The 27,857-nt window shown below is 40.4% G+C and overlaps 3 protein-coding genes across 4 annotated transcripts in view; 2 read left to right on the top strand and 1 right to left on the bottom strand.

Annotated features, from left to right (window-relative positions):
• The first annotated feature begins 303 nt into the window (after positions 1–303).
• LOC125225712 (E3 ubiquitin-protein ligase MSL2) lies at positions 304–3,832 on the top strand. Its single transcript, XM_048129546.1, has 4 exons — positions 304–1,117; positions 2,149–2,358; positions 2,771–2,939; positions 3,566–3,832. Exons 1-4 carry the CDS (start codon positions 386–388, stop codon positions 3,754–3,756), a joined length of 1,302 nt encoding a protein of 433 aa, XP_047985503.1. The 5' UTR covers positions 304–385; the 3' UTR covers positions 3,757–3,832.
• A 6,448-nt stretch (positions 3,833–10,280) lies between these two features.
• On the top strand, positions 10,281–22,476 carry LOC125225739 (vegetative cell wall protein gp1-like). Its single transcript, XM_048129580.1, has 11 exons — positions 10,281–10,566; positions 11,009–11,164; positions 12,605–12,736; positions 14,982–15,092; positions 15,454–15,561; positions 17,195–17,281; positions 17,560–17,649; positions 18,138–18,290; positions 18,362–18,916; positions 20,161–20,325; positions 21,978–22,476. The coding sequence occupies exons 1-11, from the start codon at positions 10,390–10,392 to the stop codon at positions 22,131–22,133; spliced, it is 1,890 nt and encodes a 629-aa protein (XP_047985537.1). The 5' UTR covers positions 10,281–10,389; the 3' UTR covers positions 22,134–22,476.
• A 2,041-nt stretch (positions 22,477–24,517) lies between these two features.
• Positions 24,518–27,857, bottom strand: part of LOC125225634 (cuticlin-4) — a 58,946-nt gene continuing 55,606 nt past the window's right edge. For both annotated transcript variants that reach the window (XM_048129441.1, XM_048129442.1), the window contains exon 4: positions 24,518–26,563. In XM_048129441.1, the coding sequence (XP_047985398.1) occupies positions 24,857–26,563 (1,707 nt within the window). In that variant the 3' untranslated portion in view covers positions 24,518–24,856. The remainder of the gene's footprint in view (positions 26,564–27,857) is intronic.

Consider the following 27,857-nt stretch of genomic DNA (forward strand, 5'->3'; position numbering starts at 1 on the left):
AATATTCAATGTTGTATGGTCATTCGTATTTAATCGTCAGTTGGTTTTCACGTTATGCGTTATTTTATAAAACTCGAACTGATTACTATGGGATCATCCACATATTACGTCACACCAAATTTCAGGTTTTTGGACCCCTCCCCCCTCCTATGTCACGCTTTTTTGTATCCCTTTAACTGGGATTGTCACATTTAGTATGACCCCCCCCCCCCCCCTTACACTGTGACGTAATATATGGATGACGCCTATTTGACAAATGTCATCCATCTGTCAAATTAGACACAGAAGCGCATCGCTCGGCACTGTACAACCTGTGTTAGAATTTTCGTTGTAAACAATCAATTTTCTTTATTTGTTTTTGCTTATTACCGCATTAACACAATAAATGAAGATGAATGCTACTAGTCTATACGTTTCTACGTGCCGTCTCATAATACTAGCGGACGCGGCGGATAAGTCTTCGTGGACGGATTTATTTCGTTTAGTTCCATACTTGCGGCAATCTTTGTCCTGTACAGTTTGCAGTAATTTGCTTAAAGAACCTTACACGCCGACCAGTTCTGGGTGTCAGCATCACGTGTGTAAAAAGTGTAAAGGCGGGAGAAAGAAATTAAAACCGTCTTGTAGTTGGTGTAAGGATTACGATAATTATGCAGAAAATTTGCAGTTACGGATTCTGCTACAGTGTTATAAGAAGTTGTGTGAATATTTTATGGGTACGGACGTTTACAAGAGTCTGTTGGAGGAGGACGAGGTGGCGGCGGGCGTGAACGGCGGTACGGTCGCGAGTTCGGGGCTTATCGACCTGATTCAAGAGGGCGCGGGTTTCGCCGACGACTACAAGAGCACGGCGGGCCTGTCCAAGTCCGCCTACAGTATCCTTCCCTGTGTCTACACCAACTCTGCCTCCACACAGACGCAGGCGGCCTCCACCTCTAGCAATACTGAAACAAGATCCTCCAGTAAAGACTCCCCTAACTCAAGAGCGATGTCTAATGGCTCTCCTCTGTACTCTGTGATGTATGCTGGCTCTGGCAATAAAATTACTATTAAGAGAAAAGCAGTTGATGAAACAGATTCATCATCACCGAGTGAACCAGCCCCTAGGGAAAGTAAGGTAAATAAGCTATTGTCACCTTTATTTAATTATGTTATTGTAAACTGCAGTGGAGGAGTATTTCTTTCCTTGTAATTTTATCTCTTACTCATTAGGCAAGCGAGGTCACTTGCTTGCTGTTATTATTTTATATTACAAGCTTTATTCATAAATAAAATCAAGCCTGCATACTCTTTTTTACTGCCCTTTGTGATTTTGTTTTGATGTTTCGAACTTTTATTACCACTAGTAATCATTGTGACCGCTAAAGTAAAATCCATAAACCTACGGACCAAATTGACAAGTAAGTGTGAAGGAATGTTGCCACAGTTTGGCCAGTGTCGTTCTTATCGATATTAAAATTATTATTACATCGTAGATTTAAGGTGCACCCAGACGGGACAATGAAATTGGCAATTTGATCGGCTAATCAATATACCAACTTTTTCTGTGATTTCGACAGATCAAAAGGTCTGTAGACCGCTAATTAGAGATATTTTTTTATTTCGAAGCAGCAATAATATTATTCGAAAATTATATAGATATTTATGATATACTTGCCATAGCGTGACAGATAATTTATTATCGTCGGACATGGTATTTTATTTTTTACCTACAGGCTCGGAAACCTTTTTATGTTTTAAAACTAGTGGGTAAAAATGCATGGTATTCATCCACTACCTCGAAGATACATAGAACAAACCAAAATGTGTACCTCTTATTTGAAACTCATATACTTATTCTTGATTTAAACTTGTCTGTTGTATGTACTTTACAACTTGTCGATATATTGTTATCGACATATACCCTTCCCTATTTTAATTTTGCTGTTCCTGGTATCATTTTACCTGTCAGTCATTTGTCAATTTAGTCCGTAGGATTATGAATTTTACTTTATGTCTAAAATATGTTTTATACAATATTCACTGCACTTCTCTCATAGTTTAACAAACAATGTCAAGTGTGACATGTGTGTAGTATAATTTATTTCAAAATGTTTATTTATTTATGTTTAACTGTACCATTATAAAAACCTCATTGTTTTATTGCAGTCAAATCAATTAGGATTTAAGAAGCCATCAAACCGCACCCGAAGCTCAGCGAGCAGTAAACGGAAAGGCTGCCGATGTGGCAACGCAACAGCAACACCCGGGAAATTAACATGTTGTGGGCAGAGGTGTCCATGCTATGTGGAGAGCAAGCCCTGCACGGAGTGCAAGTGTAAAGGCTGCCGGAACCCGCACAGGCCTGATGGGATGAAGGTAATATTCAAATTCATGTTATTTTTTCCGTCAAAGTTATTATGTTTGTAACTTGAAGATCCTTGAGACAGTAATCATTAACCATGTAAGCACATAACATTGAGTTACGTGCTAGTATTGTAAAATGTACAGAACATGACGAGATGTTTTGATACTTTATTGATGCCATAATGAAAATGTTTAGTTTGTTGAGTCATATATAACAAAATGATAAACATGAGACTTATTTCTATGGTTGACTTTGCTATTATTGAAAGTCAACCTCTTACCAATATTTAGGTGACTGCTTATAAAAAATATTATAATCAGCATATTGGCAGCTATCAATCAATAGTGAATTCTTCTCAATCAGAGGTCTGACTCCAAAAAAAATGTATTTTTGATGCAACAAAGTTAATTGTTGAAATTCCAGGTGCGACCACACATACCTCAGCTGGACACGCTGCAGTTGAACATGAACTCGGACAGCTCCCCGTCGTGCTCCGGCTCCATGGACAGCCTGGACCCTGACACCCTCACCATGGAGGCTATGGAGGAGAGCCTCAACTTCAATGCGGACCTCAAACCGTCTAATATTAAGGGTAAGTTGGAGACAATATTTTGAAGCATATCTTAATAGCATAAAGGGCAGAATGAGCACACCATGTGATCGACAGCCTGCCTGTAGCCAGTCGGGCTTCCCTACACTACATCTAATTGCATAAATATTTGGTTTATATATCGTTTTAAGACCCAGAATCATTCTTGCAATATTGAATTTCACACTTTCTCGATATTCGAATTTATTTTATTCTTTTCAAAAGGGAACTTCGGATTTAAGAGGATATCGTAAATAGCAGTGGTAGAGTAAACATTTTTCAAACTTTAAAATATCCATACAAATGTAATATGATGATGAAGGGATGGAACGTGACATGGGCTACTCTTTGTCTCTTTCTAACGCGAGCGAAGCCGTGGGCAAATGCTAGTTACTTATAAATCTTATAATTTGTGTCACAGGGTAAGTCGAGAGACAGATTGAATAATTTGTATATGTTCAAATACCTACCGATATTTCAACTTACGATCCTTACCCACAAAAGCATATTTTTAGCCTGTTTTATATTGACCTGAAACCTCTTTGTATACTTTCTGTTTATGCACTAAATAATATGTTTCTCCCTAAAGCTAAGATTGCCAGTCTAACAACCTACCTTCCTAATTCCAGTATACACAAGTCAATTACAAGAAGTATCAGCATCATTACCAGCCACGATAATGATGGACGAGGAGATGCCAGCGTCGCCTGACGGAGACGAAGCCAGCTCGCCGCCTGACTACGCCATCTCGCCAGAAAGCCACTCGCCAAGATCCGAACCGACGCTAGACCCGAATAGCGACGTGGAAGTCGACGTATGACACCGACGTATGGTTGAGAGCGATTAGCTTGTAGCTATGTGCGCGCTCTGACGCTTACTGATGGTTTCCGAGGCGTTTGTGAGTGTTCTTCGTGAGTGGACTGGTAAAGGTGTAGTAAGTCAATAATATGAAGTTAATATTTATCACATCTCCCTCGATAGCCGCTCGCCAAGATCCGAACCGACGCTAGACCCGAATAGTGACGTGGAAGTCGATGTAAGACATCGACGTATGGTTGAGAGCGGTTAGCTCATGTGCGCGCTCTGATGAGTGCTACTCATTTCGTATGCCCTTGTAGTAGCCGCGTTGTTCGCGAGCGTATGGGATTGGTGATTGATGGTACTGTAAATCAATAATAGGAAAAGTGACATTATGACATCACATTTCGCCCATCAGCCGCTCGCCTCGACCAGAACCGATGCTAGACCCGAATAGTGACGTGATTGTCGAACCTTACGTTTGCTTGTGCTTTAAAACGTTAATTATACATTGCGGCTACAACATATTGTAAACAGTGTAGTGTTTTGCGCCGCAATGAACGGTGTACAAAACGATTCACTCAGTGAGACATTTTTCTCGGAAACGAGGCGAGGCGTTCCCGCTATTTATCGTTGTGTGCGTGCGCGATCGCGCTCGCTTATCGTTCGCATGTACACAACCATTGAAATGATGCGCGTGTATTGTGCAATAGGAGCGTCCAGCTACAAGTGTGTGTGGATTAGGTGTGTGCGTGCATTATCTTTACAATTACTGGTGCTTTGTGTGGGTTGCGCAGACCTTGCGACAGGCGTATTCTATACAAATCGCCCGGCATGACCTATCTCCCGAAATCTGTGGTTGAGAGCGATTAGCTTGTGCTCTTGTGCGCGCTCTGATGTTTGCTACTCATTTCGGAAGCCCTTGTAGTAGCCGCGTTGTTCACGAGCGAAGATGAGCTAGAAGATATTAAACATGTAAAATCGGGTAACTCACAGAAAATTGTCGAAGATCGCTCGACAAGTTTCGCTCCGTAACGAAGAGCATTTTCATTGCAGCTCGCTGCGACCGTTGACTCGGTGCGGGGGTCGGCGGCGGCAGGGGCGGTGCGAAACTATCCTCGCTTTCCGCTCAATTGTCATTTGTTGGGTTGCATACTACACTCACTATTGTCCCAGAGCTGTAAGAACCTCTTTTTGACACATGACAGCGTCCACAATACGTAAACTCGCGCATCCAAATGAAATTTTAAATAAAATCCTGTAATAACATTAAAAAAAAATCAAGTACTTAAAAACAATATTTCGCTTACTTTAAACATAATCTAACACATGTTACATTTTTGCGGATCTTTGTTAGTGAGTATTTTACAATATTAATTTATCTTGCAGTATTTAACTTATTATGTCATTTATCATTCATTTTTATTTTTATACTAGTGCTGTGGCAGAGTCTGTCATTTCGATTCAAATGACATTTCAGTAAGTTGATAGAAATCGTATATTTGTTTAAGCGCCTCCTACGTCATTCGCTAGAAGGTGTTCGGTTCTACCCGAATAGCGACGTGGAGGTTGACTTAGGTTTCCCCAAACCTATCGATGCGGAATCGGCTTTCGCCGACCAAAAGTAGCTCGTTAGCAAGAACATACGTACGCATGCGTTCGGCTTTCCGACGCGTAACGGCCCAACCACGACATTGGTCTAAGCGCGACAGCGGTGAGCGGCAGCCATACGTGCGAATGAAAAGTCCAATCGCTGTGTCTCGCTCCAATGTATGGCCGCCGCTCACCGCTGCCGCTTAGACCAATGTCGTGGCTGAGCCGTAAACGTTTTCATACTAACGAGAGATTTTATTATTCATATACACAAATGAAATGAGGCATACAGATGTAGTGCGAAATGTATAAAAACCCATTCAAACATTCAGCTTGGTAGATTATTGGCAGTATAAAATTTTTAAATGAAAAAAAATTACAAAATCGTAAAAGAAATATTTTACTGAAGAACGATTATTCGAACGATAAACCTCATGAAATGTATGAAATTATTATATTTCTTTTTATTTTTACTTATCTACTTCTCAACTGATATAAACGTTTTTTATGAGTTTATTAATTTTAGTAGATAAGTGCAAATGGCATTAAAAAATAATGTAGTGACGTCTTTGTTAAAAGGTATCCATTATCACTTACAGTGAGGAAGAACATTGCTCGCATTTCTCCTCTAATCCGCAGGCTTAAGCAACACTGTGGTACCTTTTGTTTAAGCACGCCACATGTCCTTGCTGGCTCACCTTATGCAGTGTTACCATAAATAGTACAAAGACCAGTAAGAACTCTTCTAACAAACATACGCCGCGAGGTATTGTATGTATATGCTCCGTGTACGTACGCAACACGTGTAAGTGGATGAGAAAGATTCATTCTTGTTCACTCTCATCCGCTTGCATATGAACACGGCGCCAAGCGCGGATCCAGCTTCGTGCCCAGGGGGGGGGGGTCACGTGGTAAAGGCCCGGGGCCCCAGGGGGGGTCACGTGGTCTATTTGTATGGTCAACTTAGGCTCCAGGGGGGGGTCTTGACCCCCCCCTGGATCCGCGCATGCACGGCGCACATTAAGTACATACATACCGCACGGCGTATGTTTGACATAACATAAGAGTTACCTACTGCTTACCGTCGTATATAGTACAGTGGTTACTAATCTTAATACAAAGACGCTGCCAACTTCATTTAAATCTATATAATATTTAAGTGAATCTTTAGTTCCACTAGTAAGTTGTAAATACTTGTATGTATTACCCTGTTTGGTATAACCAGCTTTAGGTGTTCCAATGATCGTGTGTAAGATGTTATGACAAATTCTGCTCTTATACAATTTTGTAATGTTTTCCAAGGAATTAACTAACGTATTTAAAGAGTGTCCATAAATCAACTATTTCCCAATACTTATATTGAAAGTTAAGTCAGAAATTGAATATGAATTTGACTTTTGGTGTCTTTGTTAACGTTGTAGTGGTAATGATTACAAAATAATTTGTCTAATACTTTCCTACCTCATTTCCGTGGATTGATTTTATATAATTTTATTCCAATAACTGTATTTGCGGAATTGGTACATACATAAAGGTGATTATCCAAGATGGATTTCGCTTACAGTAGATCACGAACTGAAATATTTGACGCACTAATATATGAGAAATATAGAGACTACTGTATCGTTTGCCACGGAGCGAACGATTGTAAACTTGGCTACGCTCACAGAATATATAATAGTACAAGTACAGAAGGCTCACTCCTTTGATATTCACAAAATGCCGCCATTCTTAATTCTTACCTACATTATCAAACGGATCGCACGCGAGCAGTCGACGTTGATTTCTATTGCGTCGCGCGAAGGTCGTCACCATTGAATGGGCCGCGAACTCGCGGCCGCCGGCATGTACTTGTAGCGCGGCGATAGGATCGCGGAGTGAGCCGCCCCTGGTCAAAGCTTCGAGTGCCTATGCCTACATACCAAATATACTACGGAAATGAGGTATTTGATTCATACAAGTAAATTTATGACCAGTTTTTCTATTTTCAATAGAAGATTCCTTTTTCTTTTATTAGCAATCTATTGATGAATTCACTCAAAGATATATTGATGAGTTCTCTTTAGTTTCACACTTAGTGGAGTTATTACTGTGGTAAATTACTTTCAGGCGTCCGATAAGCGCCACACTCTATACCTTGTTTAACGACGCCAAAAATGGCTCGTACAAATTACACTTTTTCCTAATATCAACTTGTTAGCCACACATATTTTTTCTTGTAGTTATTGTTTGTTTATGAACTTGATTGTACGATGTAGTGGAAGTAGATTCTATCGTTTTTTGGTACACCCTGGCAAAAAGTTTAGAAAATAATAGGGGCGCCACTGTCTATGTAAACCTTTTTCCATGTGGCAACTATTGAGTCACTTTTCTATAAGAAAAGTAAGTATTGCTATGAAAAAATAGTTATTTGTTATACAAGAGTGCAAAGTTGTATTTTAACGCCGAGTGTGGAATTGATAAACGAGCAAGCGAAAGGATCTATAGTTGAACCACGAGCGAAGCGAGTGGTTCGAGAATAGAATCCTGAGCTTGCGAGTTTTTCAATACACGAGAAGTAAAATACATTTGCACTCGTGTGTAACACAAAACTTTTCCCCTCACTATGGCGAGTAAACTATAACGCAAAAAATGCGTTTATCACTGCTTCCAGTAGTTCCACAGGTGGTAAATCATCTTTATTACTAGATTCACCTACTTTTATCAATTTTAAAGCAGTTAATTTGACTTTATTCAAGGTCAAATTACTTTACCCACTAGTGGATAAAATGCGTTTTTACCCGCTGGTATTAAACGACAAAACACGTGTTTCCGAGCTAGTGAGGGAAAAAAAATTTTTTGCCAAGCTGTTCGTAGCCGGAGTAGTCGGTATTTTCATGTCTGACCAAAATGCACGACGTGTTTTGGTTTGATGCACCGTATTATAGGAACTGTGATAAAGCGTCACTAGAAAAGCCGCAAATAATGATTTCAACATTGAAATATTATCATTGCACTTGAATTAGTTGTGTAGCCCTTTTAATTGATTTCTGGTATATAGTTTAGCTATAGAAATGTAGGCTGATCATTCTTATATAACTATTTGAAACCCTTGAAGTTGTTTAATCAACTATTCACTCTAAATTGTTTTGTCAAATGTAAAAGTAGAAAGTATTGTAGCATTTATAATGGAAAGATAACAGGTAATAACTTCGTGTCATCCATGATGAAAATTAACCTTTAATAACATAATATGAGTCAAGGCGCGCGTCTCAGTGAATGACACGTTCTATATGAAATTATTGGTAGCTTAGTAGATAAGTATTCTTCAAATTCTAAGTCAGCTACTTATTTGGCTTCCAAATAGTTCTACGAGTCGATGCGTATTTTTTATATTGAACCAATATTCGAAAGAGATATGATCAAGCCTCGAATAAGATTATGTAAACATATTTAATTTTAAACTAACTTATTGCAAAATGTTTCAACTTTTATAAACCAAGTTTGTAAAATGTCGCTAGACACAATATAGGTATATTATTTAGTAGATTATAATATAATGCTGTAAATGATGAACTTCAAACTTAAATTCCAGTACCTAATATATCAATGTTGGAAATCGGATAATGTATATATGAAGTAATAGGCTAATACAGCACTCAAGTACAAAGAAAATGATGTAGAGATAGTATGATGAAATTTTCAATAATTTTCACATTTTCTTACCAATTATTATCTCGTCATTAGGGAAATAAAATAAAATCTAAATATTTTGTGTTAAACGGTGACTTTTATTTCTAATACTTATACTTAATTAATATTTATAAACGATTTCCTAAACCTTTTTATATTCCTCAATTTAATAAGATATAATAAGGTACCTAACAGAAAACAGATTTATTATTTAACAAAAGTATAACAAATAAAATAAGCTAAGATAGTAACAGGTACAATTTCTACACCAATGAATAGAAAAAAATATCCTGATCATAGGTAGGTACATTAGATCTGTTCAAAATGTTACATGATAGGCATTTTTGCTTTTAGGAATGTTTTCATTGCCAGTTTTACTGTCAGTGGAATGCCATACTCTGTCAAACTCTCTCTTCAAAGACTTAACGACGGGTGGCTCAGAGGTGAGTAGAGTGGCGTCTCTGTTGCAGTTGACACGCGCAGTCTCGTAGTCCAGAGACCCCATAACGGCCACAGCACCTCCCGTCTCCGCGTCGGCGTCCACCAAAATATACTCGTGTTCTAAAGGCTCTCCACACGTAACAACCTTCACTTCAATCCCATGTTTCATTAGCTTGGGCATATCAAAGTCACTGTTGCAGTGCACGATAAGACGAACCTTCACTTTATTCTTCTGTGCTCCGATGAGACACTTCGCTATAGTGTCACTCTCCAGATCCGGCAAACATACATCTACAGAGCGGGTTGCGTGCACTATCACGTAATAGATACAGAACAGGTTGTTCAGACCGATTTGCTTCGTCTGCATTTCATCGTTGGCTCCATACAGCAACACTTCGTTGACGGGAATATCGTGGTTTTTTCGACTGCTGAACACTTTGCTAATTTTAAAAAGTTTAATTGCAACTGCGCCTAGTAAAATAGATCCGCTGGCGCACACGGCTGTTTTCCAGTTTGGTGCATTCATTTTATTTGCTTTGCCGATATAAATAATCTACATAAAAGCAGAGCACCACTACAACGACGCCACTGTCAATATAATTTAGAACTACCGCTACAAAAATATTTTTAATGAAAGAATCTATCTACCTTACCTACCCTCAAAAAATTATAGTCTTGATGGTTTTTGCTATCCTACTGACATCTATGATTATGCGTAAGTATTATTTGTTCGGTACGCATAAAAAAGTTTCCAATAAACATCGCCAATACCTATTGCAAAGTTGTCAAACATAAAAAAAAATCAACGAAACATTTGAAGGTGCCGTATTGACACTTCATTTTTATAACAATTTAATCATGTATTTTTAAGAAAGTACTATATTTGTCTGCTCAAGTGCGTGTATGTCGTTGTTTTTTGCCTCTTGACGTCGGCGCTTTTATCATAGCGATGTCCCAGTCGCGGAACCGTCGGCCGTCGAAGCCTCGTGACGCCCGTGAGCCAGCGAGAAAGGCCTCTGAATATGTGACCAACAATGGCAAAAATACTAAGGAGAACGGTGGAAATAAAGACACGGGAAAAGTACCGAGGACTGTACGATACGAATTGGAAAATGCTCTGCTTGGGGTAAGTATTAAGAAGACAAAAATAATGTCAACAAATGCTTGTAAAAGTGATTGCTATAAAATAAGTATCAGGCGCCAGTTAAGACCGTAACTTACTAATTTCCTTAGTCATTTAATTTATTTCTGGTAAAAATATAATTATATTAACTTCTTTTTCATAGTAGCGGTTACATAAGCTGACGTGAAACTAACCGAAAACTGTTATTTGAGCCTAAGATTATATGTAGCGACTGCATTTCGGTCCGGCGGATCCGCTAATCCTGCCGGATCTGGCACATTTTTCGTCCAAAAAAATTCTTAACTCTGTTTATTTGGAAGATATAATTTGTAAGCTCTCTTAATGTGCTTTTAACATTTCAATAATTTGCCAAAAAAAATGCTTAATGTATTCAGATAGGTAATAGGTAATTCGCGCTAACTACTACTCGTATTCATTGTTCCAGCTTTGCGACGTCTGGTTCGAGGAGATAAAGCCGCACCTAGTGAAGAACAACGTGAAGCTCCACACGGGCGGGGCGCTCAACGAGCACGGCTACGACCTGGAGCCGGCGCGGGAGCCCCGGGACCGCGCGCAGATAGACCCAGGTGCTGCCTCTGATGTACGGGCCTCTTTGCTCCGTGGCGACCTCTCTTGAAAGTCATGTTAGGTACTCGTAGTTGCCCTGCACTGGGAACTCGCATTTGTTGCAAAGTATTGCGCTTCCTCATTCTGGTTCGAGGATATAAGCCGCAGTGAAGGTCACCCTGAGGCTCCACATAGGTGGAGCGCTGAACGAGCATGGCTAATAACCCTAAGTGCGTTTTCACGTTATCCGATCCGATGTCGGATGTCGGATGGATTTCAAAGGCAAAAATCAAAGATGGCGGCTTAAATGTATGGGATATCCCATACCCGGTCCCGGTCCTACATCCGATATCGGATCGGATAATGTGAAAACGCTCTAAGCCGGCGCGGGAGCCCCGGGACCGCGCGCAGATAGACCCAGGTGCTGCCTCTGATGTACGGGCCTCTTTGTTCCGTGGCGATAAACTCTTGAAATAATTGTTACAATACCGGCGGACTAGACCAGAGGGCGCCATAAGTCCTTAATCTCTTAACCGCCGGATATTATTATTTAGCATGAATGTTCTTTGACACTTCGACACGGAGTCCACACTGGGAAATTTTTCACCGGTAGCGAGTAGGATCGTGTTATCCGTTTAGAATTTTTATCAAACGTGCTCGTGTCGCCGCCGTTTGTATAAACGTAATTTGTTTCAGTTTGTTAATGTCGCTATATTTTTTTTATACCACGTCGGTGGCAAACTACGGGTATAGCGGTCGCCGTAACCAATGGACGCTGGGTGGCTAATGGAAAGCTCACGAAACGTCACAAAACGCCGTAGATATCTATCTCTAATGCGTACGCCATTCGGCAATTCAAGGGGTGTCACATGCGCGACACCCCTTGAGCTTGATGCGATGTATCTCGAAATAATGCAGTCTCCGGCAATTTTTTAAGAGCTTTACATATATAAGTACCATTGCTTTCCTACTTAATACACCGGGTGGCCATGTAAATGTAGGCGCTGCTTTATTAGCTAATGGTCGTGTAATTTAAGGCACATCATAAAATAAAAACAGTTATATTTCAGAATTTCAGAGCCTGAATAAAGGAATACGGTACTGTCTTGTCTGTATGGATAAATCTCTATGGTCACGGAATACTTCATGCTACGGAAATTAATGATATATTTTTTTTTTAGTATTAATAGGTAGACGTGGAGCACGCTTACCTATGAGATACCTATTTACTCTTGCTTTAAAGAGACCTGGATTGTACTCATGCGGAAACACAGACTCAGACAGGGCATTCCACTCCTTGGCGGTTCGAAAAAGAAATGTTGAAGCGAAACGCTTAGTGCGTATTTTTGGAATACTAACTGTGAAGCGATGCCGATTGTCTGGTGATCCTATGGTGAAAAAGTGAAGTGATTTTAAGGAATAAGAAATAAAATATTATTATGATTGTCACTCAGCTAATAATAAGGAGTTTCAGACTCGCCGTCGGCCGGCGACCAGCTCCAGAGCCTACTTGCAAACGCGGCCCGCAGCATCGAGAGCGCCGTGTCCCAAGCCGCCCTTGCGAACCAGCCCAGCAAGTCCGACCAATCTTCGTAAATTACCGCAGGTACAATTTGTTTTAGGCTCGTTTTACTGTCACGCGGACCGACCGCGCGGAGCGCTCCGCGCGACCAATTTGTACGAACCGGAAGTTGTCATCCGCGCGCAACCCGTCCGCTTTAGTGCGTTTTCACATTATCCGATCCGATATAATTTCAAAGGCAAAAATCGAAGACGGCGGCTTAAATATATGGGATATCGGTCCTACATCCGATACCGGATCGGATAATGTGAACACGTGCTTACTCGAAAACGCTCCCTGAAGTTAATACATATTAGTCCAGGGTACGTAGCCGAATGGCACAAACGCTCACGAAACAAAACGCTCGTAGATATCTATCTCTATCGCTCTTGCGTATTGGCGCAACAGAGCCTGGGTGCGTAGACGAATGGCACTAACGCTCACGAAACGCTCACGAAACGAAACGCTAGTAGATATCTATCCCGCGGCGTATTGGCGCGACAGAGCCGGACTACGTTTCGTTTTCGTTTGGCGTCGGAGAAATGCCATTCGGCTACGGGGCCAGACTACCTTTCGCGGCGTTTCGTTTTCGTTTCGCATCGCTGAAATGCCATTCGTCTATGACACCAGTGCAGATCGCTCCGCGAGGCACTAAGACCAGCCTTAGGCAGCAATATAATCACTAAACATCTTAATCATCTCAATGTAAAAAAATCTTTAAAGCCAATCGCTCAATTCCCACCAGCTGATTCTGCTTTCTTCATCTCCCTAGCGTTATCCCGACATATTGCCTTGTCTCCTGAGAGCTTGGAATCTGCTTTGGGAACTGATCCCGATTTTGACGTAGATACTAGTTCTTACAAATGCGGCTGCCGACGGAACTTCCATTCCAGAGGGTAAAAGGCCCTATTGGGAATAATCCGATTTCCTCACGATGTTTTCCGTTGCCGAAAAGGTATTGACAAATATCAAATGACGCCATTACCTAATTCCGCCGTGACATATACAAGGTGCTCGCGAGGAACCCATATAACTTTAACGGCATATTCTTGGTCACATTTTAAGACTAAAATGTCATATAAACTTTTCTAGATTTCGTCTAGTTTCAGAGTTATTGCCAATTTAAAAAAACATTTCCGTATTGTTACTCAGTAGAAAAGGTTTTTAACGGCGCTGATGCGCAATTGTTACCATAGTCTCACAGTAGTCAATGATGTCAAAATGTGACAAGAAAACTTCCAAATAATTTGGTTTTTAGAAAAATAAATGAAGGAACTCATTTTAATTGCCAACTTTATGGATGAAAGTAAAAAAATTATGTGAAAATACGTCCAAAAAAGTAAAAAAAAAACAAAAAAAAATATTTTTTTTTGGCGAAAAATTTTAAAATTCATATAACATTTTTTCTTTCTTTTTGCCTCAGAAACGCGTGGTTCAAATTATGCGGGTTCCTCGCGAGCACCTTGTATACATTTTTAGGCAAAGTTATAAGCAGATAATTATGGTAGCGCTACGCCGTAGCACGTGCTTAAACTGCCGGCGTAGCCGAATGGCAATCGTCGACGCCAGACGCCGGCAGAAATGCAGTCTGGCTCTATCGCGCCAATACGCAAGAGCGATAGAGATAGATAGCTTCGAAACAGATATTATCGTGAGCGTTTGTGCCTTTGGCTACGTACCCTGGAAGTCGGATTTCACGTTTTCGTAGCGCTACATTCATATCGTAGCGGATCTCAGCACTTTCCCCCTTTGTAGTGGAACAGAGAACCCGAGCGTATAATCGTATATCCGGCATCCAATGTGTTGTAGTTTTCCTCTGTGTAAATTTGACTGAGCATGTTCGTTTTTAGGTAACTGATTACTTATATGTTTCGGGCCAATTCGGAGGCCCCTCTTCAGGCGTATAGGAGTTCACGCGACGGTTAAACTCCGCAGACTAACCGCGCCGCGCGCCGCTCCGCCCGCTGCGCGCGCGCTGATAGGACGGGGGCGTATTTTAATTAATTATTTGAATATGTCTCACGAAAGTTTAACGTGTATAACTGATTACTTGTTCCCCTTCTTACAGTACATTCCTAACCATACATTATATCAGTTTCTTGCCAATTTTACCTTCAAGCTTTTTTTACCTAAGTAATGAACAACTTTGCCAAGTAGCATTAACTCCTCGGTGTGTTTCTACTTCTATTTATCCTTATAAACTTAAGAAATATATCAATTTTGTGATTTGCCTCACGGTACCATAACTTCATAGTAAATCAGGCTAACAAGTAGAACTGAATTATTTTAGCCACCCGATGATAAAAAGACGCAGCCAGCCGTTCGGAGACCTACCACCATTGAACATTTACACACACCCGCAAAAAGCTTTCCACGGAATGTACACGAGTCTTCGAAACAGGTAAGAAATAAGCACTCTACAACCAAAGTACTTGGATTGGACCCTATATGAATGATATATTCTTAAGTTCCCCGTATGGTGACGGGCTAAGAATTTCAGCACCCCTTTACCTCCCGGTTCCGTTACTGTCGTAGAGTTCAATTGGGTAGGTAAAGTTTTTTAAAGATAGGCAAATATAGCCACAGAAAGAGAAATTTAAATTTAATTTATTTTTCTGATAGGATGCGTTATAACGATCACGGAAATGCTGTGTTAAGTACAACTTGTACTTCCTGTGGTCTTTGGGTAATTTTTTTGTAGTAGTTTATAGTATAATAGTATTGTTGGTTTCATATGGATCTTTGGATTCTTCCATGGCTAGTGGAAGCAGCCACCCGTCCAGAAAGCACCCCTGCAGAGATCGCCAGCGCCACCTGTGACCAAAACCAGCAAAAATTATCAACGGACCATCCCAAGTCCACCAAAAGGGGTAATCAAATGTATATTTTTTTTAATTACAAGGAGGCATTGTCAGATAGTGATTTGTTATTACTTAACCCTTTACCTTCCATCCAGCCAAATCCAGCACAGTTTGCCTAAGTGTTTAGCCTGAGTGCACGCTCATATTGAGCCTGCAGCGGGGCGGGGCATGCGGCGTGAATGTCAAACAATTAAAGCTCAGAGAGAAGTGTCCTGAGTCGACGCTACATATACATTGTAGATTGTACGATGCACGCACTGTTACTGTTAATTTATTCATTTTGGTAAATAATAATTATTTGTTATACAAGGGGGCAAAGTTGTATTTTAACGCCGAGTGTGGAATTGAAAAACGAGCAAGTGAAAGGATTCTATAGTTGAACCACGAGCGAGTGGTTCGAGAATAGAATCCTGAACTTGCGAGTTTTTTAACACACGAGAAGTAAAATACATTTGCACCCGAGTGTAACACAAAACTTTTCCCCTCACTATAGCGAGGAAACTACAACGCAAAAAATGCGTTTATAACTGCTTCCAGTAATTCCACAGGTGGTAAATCATCTTTATTACTAGTTTCACCTACTTTTATCAATTTTAAAGCAGTTAATTTGACTTTATTCAAGATCAAATTACTTTACCCACTAGTGGATAAAATGCGTTTTTACCCGCTGGTATTAAAGGACAAAACACGTGTTTCCGAGTTAGTGAGGGGAAAATATTTTTACTTTTTTTTTTACGCTCGCCCGCCCCGCCGCACGCTCCGCCGAACGCTCCGCACCTCCACTCAGGCCTTACACTGAATAAACAATTTTTTTTTTTTTTTTTCACACTAAATCTGATAAATTACACAAATCTTCGCATGACTTCGTACGCCGCAGTCATATTTACAGTGTCATGCTTGGGTTAGATTTATTTGCATAAGTAATTGTACTCGTAGTATAGTCAACCAATTGGAACCCTAGGCCACTCTACAACCATGTCAAAATGACAAGCAGTAAGCGATTTCTTACAATCTGATTTATAACGTCACTATGACATAGTTCTTGATTGACTGTGTATGCACAGGTAGTTTTATGTTATTATACATGAATCTATGTAATGTAGCAACATTGTAGTGTCATCCCTTTCAAATCAATATGTGTGAGAAAACGGGACGACACTACGATGTTGCCACTTTTTAACCGACTTCAAAAAAAGGAGGAGGTTCTCAATTCGACTGAATGTTTTTTTTTTAATTTCTACTATTCTCGGTCAGACTGTAAAATTATGTCCTGTTCAATTCACAACCATAGAAGCCAGGATGTCGCATTATAAATAATTTGATCTGCAGATGAAATTGTGATTGGATGATTTTATGTTTAACCCCCGACGCAATAACGACTCGGTGTTATAAGTTTGACGTGTCTGTCTGTTTGTCTGTCTCTGTGTGTGTCTGTCTGTGGCATCGTAGCTCCCGAACGGATAGACCGATTTTGATTTAGTTTTTTTTTGTTTGAAAGCTGAATCAATCGGGTGTGTTTTTATTACTCTTATTAGCCATGTTCATGAAAATGTGTACCACTATTTTGTGGTTAGGTTATATGATACTTACATATATTAATGCCAGGATTACTCGATCATAATAAATACAATTTCCTATCCAGAACCAGCATACGCCGCGCGACCAGCGGAGGGCACCGCCACCTCCGAAACAATCGTATCAGCTAAATATTCGTGTGGCACCAAAACAGGTAAATTTACTACATAAACATAGGGTGAATTTCGATAACTGCCCTCCTTCCAACACCTACCTTGTACAAAAATGACCTGTGCTTATAGGTAAAGAAAATTCGTTTTATGTGACATCATTCATGGGTGGTCAGTTATTGGCAACCCTACCTTAAAATATAAACAAATCGCAAATTTTTGCTACATGACTATATTCAAGTGAACATTATTAAACACAAAATATAGAATGGATACTTGTTTTTTTATTTAATGAATAATAAAAAAAAACTCATTCGTGCAGGAGGCACCCGTACAGCGGCCAAGGCCTTCGGCGAAAACCTGTCAGCGCACCTACTATTCACCAGAACGACCGGAACGGGACTCTGATTATGTACCGTAAATTACGAAATATTATAGTGATACACGGTCATCAAATCTTGGCACTAAAAAAGGCGGCAAATTTGAAAAATGTAGAGCTCAGCGGCCAATTGTCTTCATAAAACGCGTGCCTTCCTAAACCTTGACGTTGGCGGAATCAGCGAGGAGCCTTAACAGTTAAATGATTCAAAATATAGGGGCGAAGGTTTAATTCTCATAGAAAATTTGAATTTATTGACAAGATTTGGTTGAACGTTTTAAATAAGTACTTATAATAGAATTGTGTCGTCACTTTATAGAATTTCTTGATTTATTAGGTACTCGTATTGTGTACTCCCTGAAAACCTACTTGAACTGCTTCAATGATCTAGTGTATAAGAAAACGTTGAAACTCTGAGAATCTGTACTTTTCTGATAGTATTTTTATGTAATTTGATAATTCTGATATGTGCTTGTTAGATTTGATTTTTTGACTATGAAACAATGCCTTACAATTTATAGATGCTGGAGAATGTTTGGACGCGACCGACTGGCCGGAGGGCACTTATGCCTTCGCGTTCATCATCACCGCCACCATCACCGTCGCCATCACTGTCTAATAGTCTGTCTACTGTCATCTTCTTTCGAAAAAATGTTCCAAGTAATGACAAAAAGGTGCGGATACTACTTACGTACGTGTGTAGTATGCAAACCATGAATATTGCTAACTTAAATATTTGTTTTAGAATACGAGCAGTAACCGGAAAAAAAGAAAAATTCCGAGAACACGCAGAACAAAGCTGAATCCCCCACAGTCAGTCCCGCCTGCAAAGCGTTTAGCGCGCCCCTGTTGCACCGCCTGCGCCTTACGAATAGCTAGGGCTGCTCAAGACGCGCCTCCATGCCCACCTCCTGTTCCTAAACATAGCGTCTGTATGCAGCCATCTTCCAACAAGACTGCTAATTTTTCACGCTGGCCTGCGCCCAAGCCTAAAGGCTCACATACGGTTTCCACACGAGATTGCGGTGTTTTGACTGACTTAGCCTTCTGTACCACAAGCTTCTCACCGGCTGGCGACGCTAAATCGAAAGGCCCCAGCAGAAATTCGGCATATGACCACGGCGGAGAAGCGACATCTCGGTCACGTTTTATGAGGTCTCCTTTCTCGCTCCATGGCGCTCGCTTGTTACCGTCTCCGCGGCACGCTCAATGTCTCGCGCCTCCTGAACACCACATTGGAAAGCCAAGAGGAAGTCAACCCGTCTCAACAAATTTATCACCAGTACCTTCATCGGATGAGGTATTCAATAATTAATAATATTTGTAATTAAATACTTACCCCCTTATTCATAAACGTGCACTAAAGTTATCAAGCCGATAAAATTCGTTTGTCCTTTCTATCACACCAATACATCGGAAAGGGATAAACGATCTTTATGGTCTTGATAACTTTAGCTTACGTTTATGAATAAGTGGGTTATTAGGTATCGTTTATTATAAGACTAAGGTCTGATTTAGACGGCGTGCGAACTCGCATGCGAATTTAGTCACGTTGCGGGCTGTTGAGGGTACATACAATTTTGCACAACCATCAAATACCGCAATGTATTAAAACTCGTATGCTAGTTCTCGTACCGTCTAAATGGGCACTAAGGGTCTGGTGCGAGAACTTGCATGCGAGTTTGATTACATTGTGGCATTTGATTGTTGTGGTATATATGTCGCAGGGAAATGGCGAAAACAGAGATTTGATCAAATCTCTAAGGGATATGATCAAATCACGCAAGATGCCAAAATGGCGAATCTATTTCATCATTTCTCTAGAAAATTTCAGTCATTTGACTATATCCCTGACTCTGTTTAGTGAAATCACAAAATCGGCCAATAGACACGCCACGTTTCGTCATTTCACTGTCGTGGTCAACGAACTCAAAAAGTTAATTTCTTTTAACATTTTGCTAAACAAATTTAAGGCAATGATAAAGTCTCAACTGAAATATGGTATACATAATAATAAATATGGTGATTTGATCAAATCTCTGAACAGGTTTTGTCGCGAAATGATAAAACAAGTTGACGTTATAAACTCGTTTCGTCAACTTACTATTGTGGTTCAGGGATTTTATCAAATCGCTAAACAAATCTAGTGAAATGACAAAACGTGGCATGTCTATTGGCCGATTTTGTGATTTCACTAAACATAGTCAGGGACACAGGGACAAACACAGACTGAAATTTTCTAGAGAAATGATGAAATGGATTCGCCATTTTGACATCCTGCGTGATTTGATCATATCCCTTAGAGATTTGATCAAATCTCTGTTCTGGCCATTTCCCTGCGACATATATATTGTTTGTAACTTCAATAGTAATGTTGTAATGTAACTAAAGTCGCATACGAGCTCGCGCGGTGTAAGTACATATAAATGTGTTCTAATTAACTACATAAATTTAACCCTTGATTTTTTTCATCAATTTACTCGGAAATTATTACAGCGACGACAAAGTTCCCTAAATTGTTGATTTTGATTTTTGTTTCCATAGACGTGGTTCCTTCGAGTTCTTAAGGAATACACGAGCCATGAAAATCAAACAGCACCAATGAGGGAGCATACGATGCCGTGCCATGATTCAAAGTCCAGCAAGCAAACTATCCCCATTCACAATGAAAACAAATTACTATTGGAAAATAGTCCATTATTCTCTAAGGTGAGCATTACAGATTTACTTGTATTTATATTGTTGTCAACATATAATAATGTTTTTTAGGGTTCCGTAGTCAACTAGGAACCCTTATAGTTTCGCCATGTCTGTCTGTCCGTCCGTCCGTCCGTCCGTCCGTCCGTCCGTCCGTCCGTCCGCGGATAATCTCAGTAACCGTTAGCACTAGAAAGCTGAAATTTGGTACCAATATGTATATCAATCACGCCAACAAAGTGCAAAACTAAAAAATGGAAAAAAATGTTTTATTAGGGTACCCCCCCTACATGTAAAGTGGGGGCTGATATTTTTTTTCATTCTAACCCCAACGTGTGATATATCGTTGGATAGGTATTTAAAAATGAATAAGGGTTTTCTAAGATCGTTTTTTGATAATATTAATATTTTCGGAAATAATCGCTCCTAAAGGAAAAACAAGTGCGTCCCGTCCCCCCCCCTCTAACTTTTGAACCATATGTTTAAAAAATATGAAAAAAATCACAAATGTAGAACTTTATAAAGACTTTCTAGGAAAATTGTTTTGAACTTGATAGGTTCAGTAGTTTTTGAGAAAAATACGGAAAACTACGGAACCCTACACTGAGCGTGGCCCGACACGCTCTTGGCCGGTTTTTTATTTTAACTCTTGTTATATTGCATAGGTTCCATAATTGACCTCAATAGTATTTCAATCAAGGCGGTTTGTTCATAGGAAGTGACGGCAAAATGCAAAAATCCAAATGTTATATGTTATCTGCCCGTACGTCACATGAATATGTCATGAATATGTCTTGAACATGTCATGCACACTTAAAAGTCTTTGCTGCGGTGGCGTCGTTGATCGGGTCGCCACCTTCCCGAATAAAGGTTGAGGGAGGCGATGGCTGAGATACGCGTCATACTCGTGAACGGGTGCCGTCTGTGAAGACCGGTCTGTTTAAGCTTACTGGGGCTGTTATAACTTAGTAACTTTAATTCTAATTTTTATTAAATTAGGACACTTTGTTCGGTTGTCGTTTGTTTCCTTTCTTTTAGTGAATATTTTAAATATATGATTTTGACTCATGGAGACCATATACATCTCTAAGGAGAATTAGATTAAGTAGATATACATTTTATTTTTAGTTGTGACATTTAGAGTCATTTGCACCTCTAAAGTAATTTTAGATTTTTTTTTTTTTTGTATTTGTACTTTTTATATTAAAATTTAGTGTAGTTCTTGGTTGTAATTCGACATTTAGAGACCTTCTACATCTCTAATTAATTGTATAGAGTTAACTTTAGTTAGAACTTAGAATTAGTATATAATAGTATCAATTGTAATTTCAACTCAATTTTAAATATTTTTTTAAATACCTATGTACATGTGACGTGTAAAAGTGCCCCTGTGGCCTATTTGCTGAATAAATTATTTTGATTTTTTGATTTTTTGATTTTGATAATATGCAAGATGATTTGTGTGTTTTGCAGTAGCCCTTTACGCACAGTTTTGTTTAATATTTGTCTGATCAGCCGGCGTATCATGCTGCCAATTTTATCACTTATCCACGTGGATAAAGCATCCGTCACGCTTCAGCAAGTATGTCAGTGTGAGAGTGACAGATGTATCATGGTATCATGGATTCAGAGACGGATTAAAATGTGTTTTCTATTTGTTCCAGGAACTAGTAGATTTAATAGCAGATAGGAACGACGAGAGATTGAGAGTGCTGTATGAGAATCCAATGCTAAAGGACTCGCCACCGTCAGTATTGTGTTTGGCCGGGACTCAGAAAAAGAGGAAAAAACCCACTCCCAAAAAAAGGCCTTGGAGGTAAGGTTCGTATTAAGGCTGGCTGTAATTAAGTGAGTATTTTTATCTGTAGCGTAACGTCATACGGTGTTCAAACTAAGTTTTAATATTGGTGTCCATAAATTAAACACGATGTTTAATTTGTACTTCAAGTCTCCACGAGATCGAGTTGTGGTCGTATAGGTCCATTAAACTTGTGCCTATACATACTTATATTTAAACTCACGCCACAGAATAACTTTCGTTCAAAAGGAAAATGTAAATCGGGGAGGTACGTGTAGCATTTATATCGATGTTTATTTTGTTGTTAAGTACTCTAAAATATTATTAATAATGCATGTAAAATATGTAATAAATATAACAATCTACTTTCCGTATTTTATTAAATTCTGAATTTAAACACAATTATGAGAATATCACGGTCTTCTGACTGGCGTTGGTGACGCGAACTATATTTTAACTAAAACGTGGGAACTCCATTATTGTATTTCTTTTTGTGATACATATACACAATGTATCTATTTCTTTTCTCACACTTTTGCGCCATTACAACCACGCACGTTTTCAGATAAGTTACCTCTAGAGATACTATGGGCTACCTAATGATTCTCCGAGAAATTTTTAGCCGATTATTGATTCGCCGACAACGATTCGCCGAATTCCATTTAATAATCAAACTAGTCACTTTTGGTCACTAACTTACGTAGAACTTGGTTCATACAGAAAAGTTCGCTTCTGTGAAATTTCCGAACTATTATTGGACAATTTTCATTTGGCCGAGTGATATTTTCGTTTAGGCCACGTTTAGTCGAATAACGTTTTACATTTTATACACCGTTAAAATATTTTCGAATAAAGTGACAGTTTTGTTGACTGTAGAAACATAAATAAATATTTTAGGAATATCTTACACGGTACCATATTTTAAGGTACTTACAGGAAGACAATTGCGACGGCAATTGGATCTTTCAACCGGTCCAAGTTTTTTCATATTATACACTATTATTTGACCTATAAGCTAGTATGTCCACAGAACAGCCAGTGGAAACTATTTAATAATGCAAATAATGTAAAACTCGGAAATAAATCGAGTAAATTGTCCCCCAGTCGTAATTGCCCCGCTGAACCTTACCCATATTTAAAGTCACTTACGGATCGGACAAAACGGACATCAAGCATGCAGGCAGGAATTAGTTTTTCAGTGGTTTTTCACCTCACCCATGCGAAAAGGGTGCTGTGTTCACTTAAAAAATATATCAAATGATCACTCGACCTATTGTGTTTCGGCCAATTTATTGTCGGCCAATTTTTACAATTACTAAATGATTATTCGACGAAAAGTAAATCGGCGTATCAATTTTCTGCTTAATGAATCAGTGTACGAATGAATATTATGCATAATGAAATTCTTCCAATCGTTATTCGGCCAAAGAAGACGTCGGCGAATCGTTGTCGGCGTACCGAAAATCGGCGTATTTTATTTCGGAATATCAATCGGGCACCGATACTATGATATATAACTATACTCATAAGTGACATTGACGTGCTGCATCACAGTTATTAGACTGCCGCTCTGGTTTGTTGGTTACTTGAGATCAAAGATATAACATATTATGATCAGTTGGGCAAGCACATGATGGACGTGTCGTTCTTTTCTAACTGTATTAATTGAGATGGGTAGTATATTGTAAATAACACGCGGTCTAGCACAGCTTGCGTTCTTGCGCGCGAGTCCAACATACTTACACTGATGTACCTACTTTATGGACTCCCGGGCGTGACGAGAGAGTATAAATTGATACAACACGGGTCGAACTCGGTAGAATAATATTCATCCAACATTTCGGCCGGGTGCACAACGCAAGAACTTAGTGTTATACTATAGCGTAAATTGAGTTAATTGAGCTAAACTGCCTGATGGGTGAGTCGAAAATTTAAGTTTCCCTGGCTCATTCGATCGAGTCAGATTAGTTAATCCAACCTCAGGCGCTGGAGGCTTACCAACTTACCAACAATTGTTTCCTTGCGCATATCAATTATAACATAAGTATTTCAGTAAGCATCTGTGACATCTATTTCTGTTATATTAATGGTATGGGTATATATCTTGTTCACGATGAGGATGACGCGCAGATTTGTCAAATCTAACCTTCAAAACATTACGAACCAAAATACACGTTCTATAAGGATTTGGCTTCTTCTATAATTCATTAACAGTTCTGTTACACTATCGTCGATCGTTATTTAAAACAGTAGAAATCAATATTTTCCAGAATTTAGTATCCAGAATTCGGAAGCCCAATTGCTGCCCATCTATTTGTGATATCTCAGTGAAATAGGTACAATCAGAATTTTATACTGAACAAAACTAGAGGGTAGCAAATGTCGATTAGTAAAATGTAAAACAAATTTTAACTTTCCACACGACACTTTAATTGGTATACAACTTAAGGACTATTTTCCTTACTAACGACTCTTTACAAAATTACAACAGACGTATCGACTATAGGTATAAGGCAGTACAGAGTGCGTTTCACACGAATAAAATAATTTACAAAACAGTCGAACAAAGACATCACGCTCATTAAATAACTAAATAAATAAGTCACACGTCACCGGGCTTCGATCGCGACCGCGACAGCGGCGGCGCCGTCCGGCCGGGGCCGAAGCACGCACGCTCTTTGGATCCGAGAAGAGTTTATGGAACGTCCTCGCGTCACACACACACCCACACACTGACGACGCCAGCTAGTTGGCGTGCTTCACGTAATCCGTCTCGAAGTAGGCGGCGGCGCCGTGCGCGCCCTTCCGGTCGAGCGCGCGCACGCGCACGAACAGGAAGGCCGCCACCAGCGACGCCACCACCAGCACCAGCAGCAGCATCACCAGCCCCGCCACGAACGACGGGACCGACATGCAGATCGTCTCCGGATCGCTCGCGGGCGACTGAATAACTACTGTTTCGTTACCCGCTGCGTTATTCAATGCGAAATTAACGTCACCCGGTGCTACAACCTGAATTGTACGACTAGTGTTAACATCTGTCATTTCTTGAGCGTCACGCTTGTAAATCCGTGAATGCGTTGATGTTTCTCTCCGCCGTCTCGCGCCCACTAATCTTTCTGGCAAGTCTTCTACTGACCGTGGTCGTCCTCCTAAAGTTGCTAAATTACCATGCGCTTCATCTTTCCTCTTAACTGTGTTGTATACGCCGCGACGGCCCGGTGGGGGCGGGGGTGGTAGATTTACTTCGTCCTCATCTCGGGACGGTGCAGGGGAAGATGGGCTAGGTGCATTAGGTGTAGAAGATACTTGTGCTTGCGGTGGTGGTACAGCATCGTCACGCTTTTCTGAGAAGGAGCCGGTCGCGTCAGCGGGGTGTCGTGGGTCGGGGAAGGCCGGTGGTACTCCGTACTCGCCGTGCGGCGACGGTGGCGGAGGTCCATATTCAGCATGAGGCGAGTTAGGCGCCCCGTATTCTCCAGCACTGAGAGAGTTGCCACCCAGTAGTGGTACACCGTAATCAGCTCCTAGACCACCACATTTAGGTTCAGGGCAGTTGTACCTACATACTTGGATGACACACTGGAAGTGTACATTCATGGAATCTGGGAATTTAAATGCTTGGAAGTATGCGAAGGACACGACTGATGCTGACGGCCCAAAGTTCTTTATTTTCTGGAATTTGCTCATAATTTTAGGTCTTACTACGCAGCCGTACTGGTCTACAAGCTGTATTGGTGCTCGTTTGCCGTCGTGTGCGACACAGTTCCGTACAAGCATGTCGAATTTGTTTTCATCGTCTTTTATTGCGAGCACCATTGTCATAGTTTGTCCTATTTTCACAATGCCTGACACCTCGGAGGCCCAGGGTCCTTTGCCGACTTGTATTTGCATCCAGCACTGCAGGTTGTCGCCAAGAAAGTTCGCCGTGACGGCGTGCAACATATCCACTTGGAAGGGTCTGAATGTGACTGCTTTTTCATAGAAGTCATACCAGGTGCATCGTAATTTTCTCGCCTGATCCCAAACTTCTTGGACGTACGGATCATACTGGACAATGATCGTGTTTTCGACGTAAGATCCGCTCGGAGTGGGGCTCCCGTACGTAGCAACATTGTGGTTTGCCGAGCTGGACATGCCACAGCTGTTCAAGAAGATTTCAAACGTGGCACTGAGATGTCCGGTGCCAGGTTTTAAATGCATACAGCTAGGTTCGCTATAAAAACCTTTAGAGAAGATCATCCCGTAGAATGGGCGATCGAACTCAATATTAACCCTCATGTGAGTTTTCTCGCACTGCACTTGTAAATGTTTGATCTTTGGGCTGTCCGGTGTCGCTAAGGGCCACGGGTCGTCCGAGTGCGACTGGGGCAGAGGCGGGCCGTAGCCGCCGCCCGCGCGGTGCTCCAGCGGCAACGAAGCAGAGTCCACCGCAGTTTCGCATCTTGCATCCTGGAATTAAAGAAAATGAAAGGTTTAAACTCACATTTCTAATAATAAAACTCCTTATACCTATAGAATAGAATAGTAGCAGTTTTATATGATTTGATTGTGATAATTGCATTGGCAGAGCACATTCCTTGGGCGCGTTGTCGTCGCACTCTAGTTGCGCCACGCGACGCGTGCGCGGGCGCTCGTCCCGCGAGCGACGGCGTTCTTTCCGACTTTCTACACTGATGGATAGCTCGCGGGACCAATTATAATATTAATCAAAGCAATCATACTACTTAGATGAGTTCCGAAGATGCTTTCACGATATTTGCAGTATTGTTCCACGTTTGAGCTCCTGTTTGCAATTTTATGCAACGGAGTAACTGTTTAACAGGAAACAGCTGAGGCTGTTAGGTTTCGAGTAGGTTTTCTATATTGAGTAAACAAGGTCTAGGCTGCAGTGAGCGTTTTAAGGCATTAATTCCAGTATGTGGAAGCGGAGGAGATGTATATGGGGCGAGAGCCACCCGGCAGGCTCGACCGGCGCACAAGAATAGCCACCGCCGCTGGCGGCGTCTAGGTGCGGGCGATGCGTACGCTCGCGTTTTCTAAACCGGTTAGAAATTGCCTACTGATCGAGATTGTCAGTTGCGGAAGAAAACACCGGACCTATAAAACATGCGCGGCTCTTTAAACAACTAGAGCTTTCTTTGACAGCCCTCTATGTACGGGCTCATAATATTTAAGGGCTTTCACTTCCGATCGAAGGTTGTCAGATGTTTAGTACCCGTGTTGAGTTAATTCCAGTGACAAGTGAAATATCACTTGAGCGGTTTATTAACCGGTATCTAAGTGGTTATGTTGCAATTAACGCTCGTAATCAGTCGTATCAATCATGTGTCAAGATGTATACCAATAACATTTAAGGATTAACAAGAGTTCATTGATATAACTATAGATGAGATAACAATTATTTATTACCGAAAATAAGACTTTATAATATGTTAAAAGGAATGACACTAAAAGGTCCTCAAAACAAGGATTAATGTCCTAAAGTGGTGAGTTCTAGGACACACTAAGTATAAGACGCTGATTTTCAACCGGTGAATAGTGAGAGATAAACTAAAACTAGATGACATGAATAGCCAATAATAAAAGAACAACATAATACAAAAGTAATTGAATACTTGATGGCTTAGTACTTTTAAAGTAAAACTCTGAAGTTCCAGCTTTGCTAAGGACATACCAATCTAATCGAATTTATTTAACTACAAATTCGCGCCATTAACTTTGTATAGTTTTCTATTTCTATCTA

This window comes from Leguminivora glycinivorella, chromosome 4 (assembly GCF_023078275.1).
Source record: "Leguminivora glycinivorella isolate SPB_JAAS2020 chromosome 4, LegGlyc_1.1, whole genome shotgun sequence".
Classification (NCBI taxonomy): Eukaryota; Metazoa; Arthropoda; class Insecta; order Lepidoptera; family Tortricidae; genus Leguminivora; species Leguminivora glycinivorella.

Excerpts from the sequence above, each read along its gene's own strand:
- LOC125225712 (XM_048129546.1), top strand. The coding sequence starts at position 386 with ATGAAGATGAATGCTACTAGTCTATACGTTTCTACGTGCCGTCTCATA. Across the intron at positions 1,118-2,148 it reads CAGCCCCTAGGGAAAGTAAG|TCAAATCAATTAGGATTTAA; the intron begins GTAAATAAGCTA and ends GTTTTATTGCAG. Across the intron at positions 2,940-3,565 it reads CAAACCGTCTAATATTAAGG|TATACACAAGTCAATTACAA; the intron begins GTAAGTTGGAGA and ends TCCTAATTCCAG.
- LOC125225739 (XM_048129580.1), top strand. The coding sequence starts at position 10,390 with ATGTCCCAGTCGCGGAACCGTCGGCCGTCGAAGCCTCGTGACGCCCGT. Across the intron at positions 12,737-14,981 it reads ATCTTCGTAAATTACCGCAG|CCACCCGATGATAAAAAGAC; the intron begins GTACAATTTGTT and ends GAATTATTTTAG. Across the intron at positions 17,282-17,559 it reads TTCGTGTGGCACCAAAACAG|GAGGCACCCGTACAGCGGCC; the intron begins GTAAATTTACTA and ends TCATTCGTGCAG.